The following is a 13,000-nucleotide window of genomic DNA, read 5'->3' as shown; positions in this document are numbered from 1 at the left end:
TTCAACCCCTGGATGAGTGCCCCCAAGCACATCAAAACATTTGCTTGCTCTTGGCACTGGGGTTTGTCCTCTCTTATCAGAAGTTTCAGAAGTTTCCAGGTGAACCTGCTAGGCAAGTCAGAGAGCACCATGGCAACAAGTTCCCAATCAACAATGGGACACAATCACCAGGGCACCACCTCCCAGAAATCACTCAGTGTGGTTTCACACAATAGGTCAGAGTCAGAGAGCCAGACAGCGTGGAACAGACCCTTTGGCCCAACTCATCTACGCTGACAAAGGCATTCTGGGCTAGTCCTATTTCCCTTCATTTGGTCCCTATCTTTCTAAGCTCTTCTTATCCATAACTCAGTCTAAATGCCTTTCTAATTGTGTCCAGCTTCCTCTGACAGCTCACTCCAGATATGGACCACCCTCGGAGTGAGAGTGTTACCCCCTCAGATCCCTCCTAAATCTCTCCCCTCACACCGTAAATCTGTGCCCTTGAGTTTGAGATGTCCTTTATGATTTTCTTAACACCTACCAAGGTCACCGTTAGCCTCCTTCACTCCAGGGAATTTAGACACAACCCATCCAACCTCTTTTGTATCGCAAACCACCCCCCCCCCCCACCCCAGCCCCAGCAACCTCCTGGTGAATCTGCTCTGCACCCCTTCCAAAATGATTATTCATCTTTCTGGAGCTGGGTGACCAGAACTACCCTCAGTGTGGTCTCGCCATCACCTTGTTCTGGTGAATCAAGAGGTCTTGAAAAGGATCCTGCCTCCATATCATTGCTGCATGACCTACTGAGTCCTTCAGCTCTTCTTTGTTCATGAGGTTCTGACCTTTCTACTCAATATCCGGCTCAATGAAGGCCAGCCTGCTGATCATCATCTTCACCACCCAACTCACCACTTTATGCAACTTTACCTCTTGGTGTCCCTCTTCTACATCACTTTCCAGAACCCTTGCATTCACTATGCAAACCCTTAACGGAAAAAGATGCAACACCTCACAAGATACAAGAGAAGTAGGCCAATCAGCTTTGCCATTTAATCACGAGCTAATCTTTGTCCGCACGGATGGCAGTCTCTTCAATCTGAGGCGCCTGCAAGCTCACACCAAGACACAAGAGAAACTTGTCCGTGAACTACTCTTTGCAGATGATGCTGCTTTAGTTGCCCATTCAGAGCCAGCTCTTCAGCGCTTGACGTCCTGCTTTGCGGAAACTGCCAAAATGTTTGGCCTGGAAGTCAGCCTGAAGAAAACTGAGGTCCTCCATCAGCCAGCTCCCCACCATGACTACCAGCCCCCCCACATCTCCATCGGGCACACAAAACTCAAAACGGTCAACCAGTTTACCTATCTCGGCTGCACCATTTCATCAGATGCAAGGATCGACAATGAGATAGACAACAGACTCGCCAAGGCAAATAGCGCCTTTGGAAGACTACACAAAAGAGTCTGGAAAAACAACCAACTGAAAAACCTCACAAAGATAAGCGTATACAGAGCCGTTGTCATACCCACACTCCTGTTCGGCTCCGAATCATGGGTCCTCTACCGGCACCACCTACGGCTCCTAGAACGCTTCCACCAGCGTTGTCTCCGCTCCATCCTCAACATCCATTGGAGCGCTTACATCCCTAACGTCAAAGTACTCGAGATGGCAGAGGTCGACAGCATCGAGTCCACGCTGCTGAAGATCCAGCTGCGCTGGATGGGTCACGTCTCCAGAATGGAGGACCATCGCCTTCCCAAGATCGTGTTATATGGCGAGCTCTCCACTGGCCACCGTGACAGAGGTGCACCAAAGAAAAGATACAAGGACTGCCTAAAGAAATCTCTTGGTGCCTGCCACATTGACCACCGCCAGTGGGCTGATAACGCCTCAAACCGTGCATCTTGGCGCCTCACAGTTTGGCGGGCAGCAACCTCCTTTGAAGAAGACCGCAGAGCCCACCTCACTGACAAAAGGCAAAGGAGGAAAAACCCAACACCCAACCCCAATCAACCAATTTTCCCCTGCAACTGCTGCAATCGTGTCTGCCTGTCCCGCATTGGACTTGTCAGCCACAAACGAGCCTGCAGCTGACGTGGACTTTTTACCCCCTCCATAAATCTTCGTCCGCGAAGCCAAGCCAAAGAATATCTCTATTATATAGTAAATACTTTGTTATTTATCATTAAGAAAGTCTTGTTACGAAGCTAAGCAAAATAATTATCCATTTTATCAATGAATTAAATCTACATACAACAACAGCCAGCGTTTGATTTGTTGGATTAAAGAGATTGAAACTCAGAATATTGTAGCTCTCACCTCTGAAAAAGACACTTTGAAATTAGGATATATTAGTATACTCCCTCCGACAAAAATCTTCAGCCGTATCCTCTGATCTGGGAGTAATCCTCCTTCTTAACCTTCTGCCTTGCTCCCTGAGGAACGCCACTAGCAACTGGCAGTCAACAAGAATATGATCCCTTGCTGCTTCCTGCCAATCAGCCAATGCTCCACCCACGCTCGCCTACTGTTCCTGTTCTTCCATCGCCTCTTATCTTGTTAAAGTAGCCTTATGTGTGGCACCTTGTCAAAGGCCTTCTGAAAGTCCAAAGACACAACATCCACTGCATCTCCTTTTACCCAACCTAGGCTGAGTGCTTGTTGCTGATGTGGAGTAGGTGGAAGAGGCAGACAAGGGGAATGTAGACAAGTAGGTAGAATATAATTGCTGGCAGGAAGATTTTTTAAAAAAATCAAAGAACTGCGTGAAAGACAAAACTACAATTGGCAATGTTCAGAGAGCTCACGGTGGCCTTTAGCAGAAAGATCCAGATTAGTGGATGATGCAGCAGTTCATTTGAAAGTGCTCTCCACTGTAAGAGGTGGACCACATCTGGAGTTTTGTTCTCTAAAGGTAGGGCATCATTACATGCAGGGAGGGTGTATCATTCTCTCCATTCTCACCCCTTCCACCCAGAAGATGAATGAGTTTGAAAACATAAACCTCCAGAAACAAGGACAGTTTCTTTCCTGCTGTGATCTGACTATCACTGTACAGCAGGTGACACCCTTGCACAGCCTTTGATAAATGTATTTTCCCCAAAACATCACACAGGATTTTTATTCTCGCCCGAATGTACCTGCATGACCACGACACTAATCCCTCCATTAGAGCAACCCCAGATCCCCCCCCCCCACCAGAGCAACCCCGGATCCCCCCACCAGAGCAACCCCGGATCCCCCCACCAGAGCAACCCCGGATCCCCCCACCAGAGCAACCCCGGATCCCCCCACCAGAGCAACCCCGGATCCCCCCACCAGAGCAACCCCGGATCCCCCCACCAGAGCAACCCCGGATCCCCCCACCAGAGCAACCCCGGATCCCCCCACCAGAGCAACCCCGGATCCCCCCACCAGAGCAACCCCGGATCCCCCCACCAGAGCAACCCCGGATCCCCCCACCAGAGCAACCCCGGATCCCCCCACCAGAGCAACCCCGGATCCCCCCACCAGAGCAACCCCGGATCCCCCCACCAGAGCAACCCTGGATCCCCCCCAAAAGAGCAACCCAACGCCTGCTTATTTCTCTATTTGTTCTTATTACAGGAGCTACCGAATGAGTTGACTTGGTTGCTTAGCACATTTCTTACAGCGTCCGCTCCACGTGAAAATAAACAGCTCGGTATCTGATTATTCCTGGTCCCGAGGGCTGAAGGGGGGACAGTGAGGGGAGAGTTCGAGCACATCGAATCTACCCCCCCACCATCACCAAGGGACAAGGGCCATCGAAGCAGCTCCGATGCCCAGGCCGCCCCGTTCTTGGGTCCGCCGCCGGGGAGAGGGCCCTGTGCCGAGGCGGACGGGTCGACGGGCAGGAGCTGGCCGGGGAGCGGGTGCCGGGGCCCGGCTCCGTTGCAACCTGGGGAGGGGGCTTCCCCGGAGCATGAGAGACCACTCGCTCCATCGGGTCCATGCTCGGGGAGGATTCGTGAGGAGAAGCCGTCTCCACTCACCTGCCGACGTCTGTTTCGGATTCGTTTCCTGACGCTGGAAGCGACCTGCCCAGGTGAGTGTCACCTGCGGGCCGGCGCCGGAAGTGACATCTGCTCAGGTGAGTGTCACCTGCGGGCCGGCGCCGGAAGTGACATCTGCTCAGTTGAGTGTCACCTGCGGGCTGGCGCCGGAAGTGACATCTGCTCAAGTGAGTGTCACCTGCGGGCCGTCCCCACCTGCCCGGAGGGTCCTGAGCGCGGCCGGTCAGCGGCCCCACCCACGGACGGCCATGCAGCCGAGACCGGCGGCAGAATCCTGCATTTGATCGCCTCCAGGCTCTTCCGTCTGCTCCCTCACCAGCAGCAGCGGGGCCTGTTTACCAGGGGGCTAGTTAGACTGACACACAGCAGGCCCTTCAGCCCACTCTTTTTGCCCACATCTTTGTCTTGCCTATTCACACCACTTAGAGCAGTGGGAGGAAACCCACGCAGACTTGGAGAATGTACAAACTCCTTACAGACACTGCAGAATTCAAATCCCGGTTGCTGGCCTTGTAACAGAGTTGTGCTAATGTGCCATGGGGGTGCGGGGAGGGTGGGGGGAGATTTGACTATCTTCCCCCCTCTGTGCCTTCACCTCAGCCCAGCCTCTCCGCCTCTCTCCAACATCCTGGTGAATATCCTCCACACTCTCTTCAGCACAACCACTTTCTACAGGTGACCTGAACCACAAACACCAATGGCCAGACCAGAGTTTTGTACGGTTGCTCCACAACTCCCCAACTCTTGCATTCTATGGCTTCACCGAAGAAGGCCAGTGTGCCAGATGCCATCTTCACCACTTTCAGGGAACTCTGGACTTGCACTCTGCTCATCAATGTTCCTCCGCACCCTATCATTTACTGCGTACGTCAGACACCTGGTTTACTTCCTACAACGCATCACCTCACATTTGTCAGGATTAATTTCCATCTGATCCTCAGACAACTTTCACTCGCCGTCCTTACTACCACATTTCATCTCATCCACACATGGACTTCAGGAAGGAAAAACCAACTGTAAATGTGTGAAAAAGAAAAAGTGTATATCATGGCTATTGTGATTTATGGTGTGAAAAATAAAAAAATTTAAAAAAAAAGGAAGGAAAAACCAGAGATAAGGATCCAGTGATTCACTGGGGGGATCAAAGGTGGAGAGGGTATTGTGTTGAGAAAGCATATCAATTTTGGTGGTTCACAGAGAGAGGAGTCTGGACACAAGGTTTTATAACCAAATGTCACTTTATTAACGATTTGTAGAAGAGTGAGGGAAAGTTGTAATGGGAATAAAAAAAACAATTTATAAAAGAGCATGGGAAACGTTAAACAGTACACAATTACTAATTTACGCAGGTGTTGAAGACTTTCACACACTATAAGCAAGGGTTCTACGCTCTCTTCCAGACTTGATTGTTGGGAGGCAGCTCTAGTACACATTGTACGCATGTTTCCTGGACCCCTGATCATTAGGAGTGGCGGATCTACAGCAAGTATTGATCTGTAGCAATTTATTCCATAGCAATACTACAGGCCAGCTTCAGTGCAGTGCACACCTTACCCGTGACCCTTCCAAGCAAAGTACACAATAGCAATTTGGCATGGAGAGGGATCTGACCACGGGGTAGAGAGAGCAAATGTGCTCTGTGTTGGTGCTAAATACAGGGCTCTTCCCAAGAAAGATGCTAGGTGATTTGAATTAGCCACTGGCAAGCAGTGCAGAAAGTAGTGGCCAGAGCCCAACCTTGACTGACACTCCACCTGCAAACTGTAACTTTGAATCTACAAAAAAGTACACCATGTACTGACAGGTGATGTGTAGCTTCCAAATGAGTTTCAGACAGGGAGGTCACCCGCAATACACAGAGGCAGGGAGGCCACACCTCCTCCATGCACAACAGAGGGTGAATAATTTTGTTCTTAGGGATTACTATCTCGGATGATCTTTCCTGAACCCAACACACTCGTGGCCTCATGAAGAAAGCACGTCAGCGTCCCTACTTCCTCAGGAGTTTGCGGAGGTTTGTTATGACACCAGAAACCCTGGCAAATTTCTACAGAGGTGTGGTGGAAAGTGTGCTGACTGGATGCATCATGTGCTGTAGATTTTTATATTCTATGCTCTAAACATAACAATTCTAAATATGGCAGTGCCAGTGAGTCAGCAGCATGATGTTTGGTGAAGGTGATCAATTGTGAAGGGATTGTTGTGCTGGTCAATAACAGACTTTATTGAAAATTTCACTTCACCGTTGGATCGCCACTTGCCTCTGGCAGAGTAACAGGACTGTGCATCTATGATGATGTTCTGATGTGCCCCTTCCTTTGCTTCTGTGGCATTATTTGGGATAAAAGGATCACTGGTTCCTGCTGGGATCAGTGAGTTTGCTGGGATTAGTTGAGGTGCTGGGACTGGTTCGATTGGACGAATTAATTGGGTTGGGGGAATTGGTTGAGGTGCTCAGATTGGTTGAAGTGCTGGGGTTTGGGGAATTGGAATGACTGGGGGGATTGGTTGAGGTGGGGGTTTGGGGGGTATTGCTTGCTCTGGAGGGGATTGGTTGTGGTGCTGGGGTTGGGGATTGGATCAACTGGGGGGGTTTGGCAGAGGCGCTGGGATTGGGGTTGGGGGGTTTGGCGGGGGCGCTGGGGTTGGGGGGTTTGGCGGGGGCGCTGGGGTTGGGGGGTTTGGCGGGGGCGCTGGGGTTGGGGGGTTTGGCGGGGGCGCTGGGGTTGGGGGGATTGGCGGGGACGCTGGGGTTGGGGGGATTGGCGGGGGTGCTGGGGTTGGGGGGATTGGCGGGGGCGCTGGGGTTGGGGGGATTGGCGGGGACGCTGGGGTTGGGGGGATTGGCGGGGGCGCTGGGGTTGGGGGGTTTGGCGGGGGCGCTGGGGTTGGGGGGTTTGGCGGGGGCACTGGGGTTGGGGGGTTTGGCGGGGGCGCTGGGGTTGGGGGGTTTGGCGGGGGCGCTGGGGTTGGGGGGTTTGACGGGGGCGCTGGGGTTGGGGGGATTGGCGGGGACGCTGGGGTTGGGGGGATTGGCGGGGGCGCTGGGGTTGGGGGATTGGCGGGGGCGCTGGGGTTGGGGGGATTGGCGGGGACGCTGGGGTTGGGGGGATTGGCGGGGGCGCTGGGGTTGGGGGGATTGGCGGGGGCGCTGGGGTTGGGGGGTTTGGCGGGGGCGCTGGGGTTGGGGGGTTTGGCGGGGGCGCTGGGGTTGGGGGGTTTGGCGGGGGCGCTGGGGTTGGGGGGATTGGCGGGGACGCTGGGGTTGGGGGGATTGGCGGGGGCGCTGGGGTTGGGGGGATTGGCGGGGGCGCTGGGGTTGGGGGGATTGGCGGGGACGCTGGGGTTGGGGGGATTGGCGGGGGCGCTGGGGTTGGGGGGATTGGCGGGGGCGCTGGGGTTGGGGGGTTTGGCGGGGGCGCTGGGGTTGGGGGGTTTGGCGGGGGCGCTGGGGTTGGGGGGTTTGGCGGGGGCGCTGGGGTTGGGGGGATTGGCGGGGACGCTGGGGTTGGGGGGATTGGCGGGGGCGCTGGGGTTGGGGGGATTGGCGGGGGCGCTGGGGTTGTGGGGATTGGCGGGGGCGCTGGGGTTGGGGGGTTTGGCGGGGGCGCTGGGGTTGGGGGGATTGGCGGGGGCGCTGGGGTTGGGGGTATTGGTTGAAAAGGGGATTGGTGGGGGCACTGGGGTTGGGAGGTTGGTGTTGATTGAGGTGCTGCCGTTGAAGTTGCTGGGCCTTCTTGAAGTATTGGTGCTGGCAGTGGCTGACTCTGCGTCGGAGTCCCTGATACCTCTGTTCAGCTTTGGCATCAGGTCCACGAGGGACTGCAGCTTGATATTTAAACGGTCTTTCTCAAGCTCCTGCTCCTCAGTGTATCGTTCACCTTGACTGCTTCTGTGGATCGGAGTGGATTGGATGCTGAAGATTGGGGAAGGTGAGAACGATGAGGAATCTGGGTATTGGTAACTCTGAGACAAAGTGCAGACACAAATGATTACTTTCCATTATTTAAATAACTTTTCACTTTGAAAATGAACAAACAATTCTTCTGTCATTTGTGTGGAAGAGCAGAAAAATTGCAGCAGCATTTTCCACCACTAAACTGATCAAGTCTCCCATCTATTCTATACCCATATCCATTCCATTCCCATTTAAAGCACTTGGTCTCCACGTCTTGGCGATTCAAGGGGTTGTTGAAAGACGTGAGGGTGCAACCCATCAAGCACCCAAATGGAGAAAGAATTCTTCTGGACTTTTCAACTGGAATGCACGAGGGCGGGGAGCAAGCCGTCAGCAAATCACCACCTGGCACAGACGGGTCTTGCTGAAGTTCTGGTTACATTTAACAATGTGCAACCCTTGTGAATTGTTTTCTGCGATTCCCTTCCTCACTTGTTTGTGGGGAGACAGGAGGACAGAAAGACATTCAGCACACGTTCACTGCTGCAGTGACCCAGGTTTGAACCCAACCACTGGCACTGCCTGTGTGGAGTTTGCACATTCCCCTCAACTGTGTGAACCGCCGCTCCAGGTTTCCTAAGCTCAGAGTGGTCCTCCTCATAGTGTGTGGATGAGAGACAGGACGGGGTGGGGGCAGGGCAGGAAACAATGGAACAGGAGGGGCGGGAGGGGGCAGAGTAGGAGAGAGTGGAGGGAGGGGTGGGGCAGGACAGTGTGGAGCAAGAGAGAGGAGGGGACAGGGCAGATAGGAGCGTGGTGGGATAAGGATGGGGACAAAACAGGGAGGAGGGGTCAGTTCTCCACTCTGCCAACAGCCCCACCCAGCTTCGTGTCTTCCACAAACCCACCCCCACGTCCATTACAAACAGCATCTTCTGTAATGTGGAGGTGGGTCTACTCTGGGAGTGAATGAGGGTTCCAAGCCAGTGTATTCTCAAAAGCAAGAACAGGGAACCCTCAATGTCAAAAGATAAAGAAATAAATAGATGCATATGTTGAGGCTAGAGAACTAAAACTCGGGGAGGCCTTCATGGGTGGGGGAAATAAAGGAAATTGGAAAGGAAAAGAGAGGGCATAAAATATCACTGCAGGGAAACTAAAGGTAAACTTCAGGCATTTCTAAGTTAAGAGGAAGAGGGTAACCATTGAAAGAGCAAGTTCTATTGGACCAAATCAGCCAGCGGATGTGAGCGAGGAACCCCCTCTGGGAAGGGGATTCAAAGGAAGTTCACCATCAATGTCCCAGCCGTCTCTGAGGTCTCGCGAGATATACCCCATGGGAGGTCACACGGGAGATAAGAGAGGTTTTGAAATCTTCAGCGGCCACAGGTGAGGCACCAGAGGTGTGGCCAGTCAATGCGTTGAGTTTGTTCAAGGGCAGCAGGGAAATGTCAGGCATCTACTGAATTAGTTGAGGTGTAGAGGGGGAATCTGGAGTAAACTGAATTTATCCAAGAGGCATCACAATATTGATGCCCCAGAGCAGTCAATGCCCTTTTTCCAAGGGCTGAAATGGTTGCCAAAAGAGGACATAGGTTTAAGGTGCTGGGGTGTAGGTACAGAGGGGTAGTTTAAAAAAAATGCAGAGTGCTGGGTGCATGGAATGGGCTGCTGGCAATGGTAGTAAAGGTGGATATGATAGGGTCTTTTGGATAGGGTCATGGAACCTTGTAAAATAGAGGGCTCTGGGTAAATCTAATAATTTCTATGGTAGGGACATATTCGGCACAACTTTGTGAACTGAAGGGCCTGTATTGTGCTATAGGTTTTCTACGTTTCTAATGTCTCCATGGACTTCTTCAAGGTCCCACGTGGGAAAGCTGTCTAAAAGGTTCAGGCCATTGCTTCCTGAGCAGGTTGGCAAATTAGATCTGAAACTTGCTTGGCAAAAGAAGGCAGAAGGTTGATCTGTGATTGGAAGTTTGGGAGCATAGAGATTTGTGCTGGAATACTGCTGGGCTATGGGTGAGTCAGTGAATTGGTCACACGAGAGTGTCTGGGTGTCACAGGCTCATGGGCTGGAAGGGTCTGTTTCCATGCTGTGTCACTAAGTAAATAAATGCTCAGTGTTTGTCATTTACAGTGTGGATATGAATGATGGAGGATATGACAGCAAGTTCACGGATATCATGAAAAGTGTTGTGGTTAGTAGTGAGGTGGATAGTCTGAGGTGACAGGAAGATGGTGAAATGGGCACAGCACCATCAGATGGAATATAGTCTGGAGAAGAGTGAGATGATCCACTTTGGGAGGACGAATACACATAGTGAATGGTCGGTCCCAGGGAGTATTGAGGAACATAGGGATAGAACTATAACACATAAACAGGCCATTCAGCTCATTTAGTTAATGCTGAATTATTATTCCACCTACTTCCATCTATCTGCACCCTCCCATACATGTACTATCAGATCTTCTCTTAAATGTCAAAATCAAACCCACATCCACAACCTCTGCTGGCTGCTCATTCCACACACTCACCACCCTCGTGGTGCAGTTTCCCCCTCATGTTTCGCTTAAACATTTTACCTTCCACACTTAACCCATGTCCTCTCATTCTTGTCTCACCCAACCTCAGGGGAAAAAGCCTATTTACCCTTTCAAAACCTTTTATATCTCTATCAAATCTCCCCTCAATCTCTGACGCTCCAGGGAATAAAGTCCTAACCTGTTCAACCTTTCCCTGTAACTCAGTTCCTCAAGTCCCAACAACGTCCTTGAAAATCTTCTCTGCACTCTTTCTATCTTATTGATATCTTTCCTGTATTTGGGTGACCAAAACTACACACAATACTCCTAATTTGGCCTCACCAATGTCTTATACACCATAACATCCCAATTCTTGTAATCAATGCTTTGATTTATGAAGGCCAAAAGCTCCCTTTATGATCTTATCTATCCGTGACACCATTTTCAGAGAATTATGTATCTGTATTCCCTTTTCCCTTTGTTCTACCACACTCTACAGTTCTCCACCACTTTTGGCCTCAAATCAGAGATGTATATCAGGTGGGGAAGAAGGTGTGAACATACCACCCTTTATCGGAACATTGACTGACCGTTTCAACCAGGGGCTCCGGTTTCCTCCCATTGGGCACACAAAACTCAAAATGGTCAACCAGTTTACCTATCTCGGCTGCACCATTTCATCAAATGCAAGGATCGACAACGAGATAGACAACAGACCCACCAAGGCAAATAGTGCCTTTGGAAGACTACACAAAAGAACCTGGAAAAACAACCAACTGAAAAACCTCACAAAGATTAGCGTATACAGAGCCGTTGTCATACCCACACTCCTGTTCGGCTCCGAATCATGGGTCCTCTACCGGCATCACCTACGGCTCCTAGAACGTTTCCACCAGCGTTGTCTCCACTCCATCCTCAACATTCATTGGAGCGACTTCATCACCAACATCGAAGTACTCGAGATGGCAGAGGCCGACAGCATCGAATCCACGCTGCTGAAGATCCAACTGCGCTGGGTAGGTCACGTCTCCAGAATGGAGGACCATCGCCTTCCCAAGATCGTGTTATATGGCGAGCTCTCCACTGGCCACCGAGACAGAGGTGCACCAAAGAAGAGGTACAAGGACTGCCTAAAGAAATCTCTTGCTGCCTGCCACATTGACCACCGCCAGTGGGCTGATATCGCCTCAAACCGTGCATCTTGGCGCCTCACAGTTCGGTGGGCAGCAACCTCCTTTGAAGAAGACCGCAGAGCCCACCTCACTGACAAAAGACAAAGGAGGAAAAACCCAACACCCAACCCCAACCAACCAATTTTCCCTTGCAACTGCTGCAACCGTGTCTGCCTGTTCCACATCGGACTTGTCAGCCACAAGCGAGCCTGCAGCTGACGTGGACATTACCCCTCCATAAATCTTCGTCTGCGAAGCCAAGCCAAAGAGAAGAGAGACTGACCGTTTCAACCAGGGGCTCCGGTTTCCTCCCACTGTTTGAAACATTCAAGGGGTGTAGGTTGATTGGGTGTAAATAGGGCAGCACTGACTCATGGGCTGAAATGGCCCGTTACTGTGCTGAATGTCTAAATTTTAAATATTTAAATTTAATTTAAAAGGTACCATGGTGACCAGCAGGGAGGCAAGTGAGATGTCCCAGAGACCTCGCAAAGTTCTCCTCAAACCTCGACACATTTTTGTTCAGTTTTTATATACTTACTCTTGAGATTCTTGATACGTCATGGCTGAATCGGTCAGGAAAAGCTTTGGCTAGAGCCAGCAGGCGGCTGTGCGTGTAGTACTGAGGGAGAAAGGGAAAATGCCACATTTAAATCAACAACAGAAGGGAGGGCAGGGACAGTGGGATGCGGGAGGGGAAGAGGGGGGAGGGAGGAGGAGGGAGGGGAAGGGGAAAGTGGGAGGGGGGAAAGGGGGAGGGGGAAAAGGGGGAGGGAGGGAGAGTGGGAAGCGGGAGGGGAGGGAGAGTTGAAGGAGTGTGGGAAATAGGGAGAGGGCAAGGGGAAGGAAAAATGGTAAGGGGAGGGAGAAGAGAGAAGAGGGGAGGAAAACCAGAGTGCAGACGGAGGGGAAATTGGGAGAGGGAGTACAGAAGGAGAGGAGGGGGAGGGAGAGGAAGGAAAGGGGAATGGAGTTGGAAGATGGGGGAGAAATGGAGGGGAAGGAGATAAAGGGGCAGCCCCATGTTCCTGGTCTCTGGTTGCTTGGTGCAGAGGAGGGTTGGGTGCTTGGAGAATCTCCTTGTGGCCAAGCTGGCAATTCACAGGTCAAGGTGGTGGGCAGTTGAGGGTCCAGGCCAGGCTGATTGCCTGCCCCTCTTTCAGAGTTGGAGCGAGAGCACACTGTGTCCGAGGGGTTGGGGGTCGAGTTCCAGGAATGGTGGACTCTACATGGGATCATGTATGTCATAGACAGTAACAACGGGATTTTAATTTGAATATGTAAATTGTAATGGAGGGGCAGAATCAACTTACCGCTTTCTGCGAATTTCCAGCAATGTAAAGAGTATGTTTAGATGTAGTTCTGTGTATAGTTTGTGTTGTTA

At 51.7% G+C, this 13,000-nt stretch overlaps 2 protein-coding genes across 10 annotated transcripts in view; both read right to left on the bottom strand.

Moving 5' to 3' along the window:
• LOC138748515 (circularly permutated Ras protein 1-like) overlaps window positions 1–4,104 on the bottom strand; it is a 74,237-nt gene extending 70,133 nt beyond the window's left edge. For 2 of the 3 annotated variants that reach the window (XM_069908853.1, XM_069908856.1), the window contains exon 1: window positions 3,997–4,104. The gene's annotated coding sequence lies outside the window, so the exon portion shown is untranslated. Of the gene's footprint in view, window positions 1–2,302; window positions 2,437–3,996 lie in introns of those variants that run through there. The other variant, XM_069908855.1, reaches the window with a different exon arrangement.
• A 2,404-nt stretch (window positions 4,105–6,508) lies between these two features.
• LOC138748514 (glycogen [starch] synthase, muscle-like) overlaps window positions 6,509–13,000 on the bottom strand; it is a 38,865-nt gene continuing 32,373 nt past the window's right edge. For 6 of the 7 annotated variants that reach the window (XM_069908847.1, XM_069908849.1, XM_069908850.1 and 3 more), the window contains 2 exons: window positions 12,158–12,238; window positions 6,509–7,983 (listed from right to left, as the gene is read on the bottom strand). In XM_069908847.1, coding sequence (XP_069764948.1) covers window positions 6,598–7,983; window positions 12,158–12,238 — 1,467 coding nt within the window. In that variant the 3' untranslated portion in view covers window positions 6,509–6,597. The remainder of the gene's footprint in view (window positions 7,984–12,157; window positions 12,239–13,000) is intronic. The other variant, XM_069908852.1, reaches the window with a different exon arrangement.

The sequence above is a fragment of the Narcine bancroftii genome, chromosome 13, assembly GCF_036971445.1.
Source record: "Narcine bancroftii isolate sNarBan1 chromosome 13, sNarBan1.hap1, whole genome shotgun sequence".
Lineage (NCBI taxonomy): Eukaryota > Metazoa > Chordata > Chondrichthyes > Torpediniformes > Narcinidae > Narcine > Narcine bancroftii.
The sequence above is the reverse complement of the archived record's forward strand: the minus strand, read 5'-3'. Positions and strand labels throughout refer to the sequence as shown.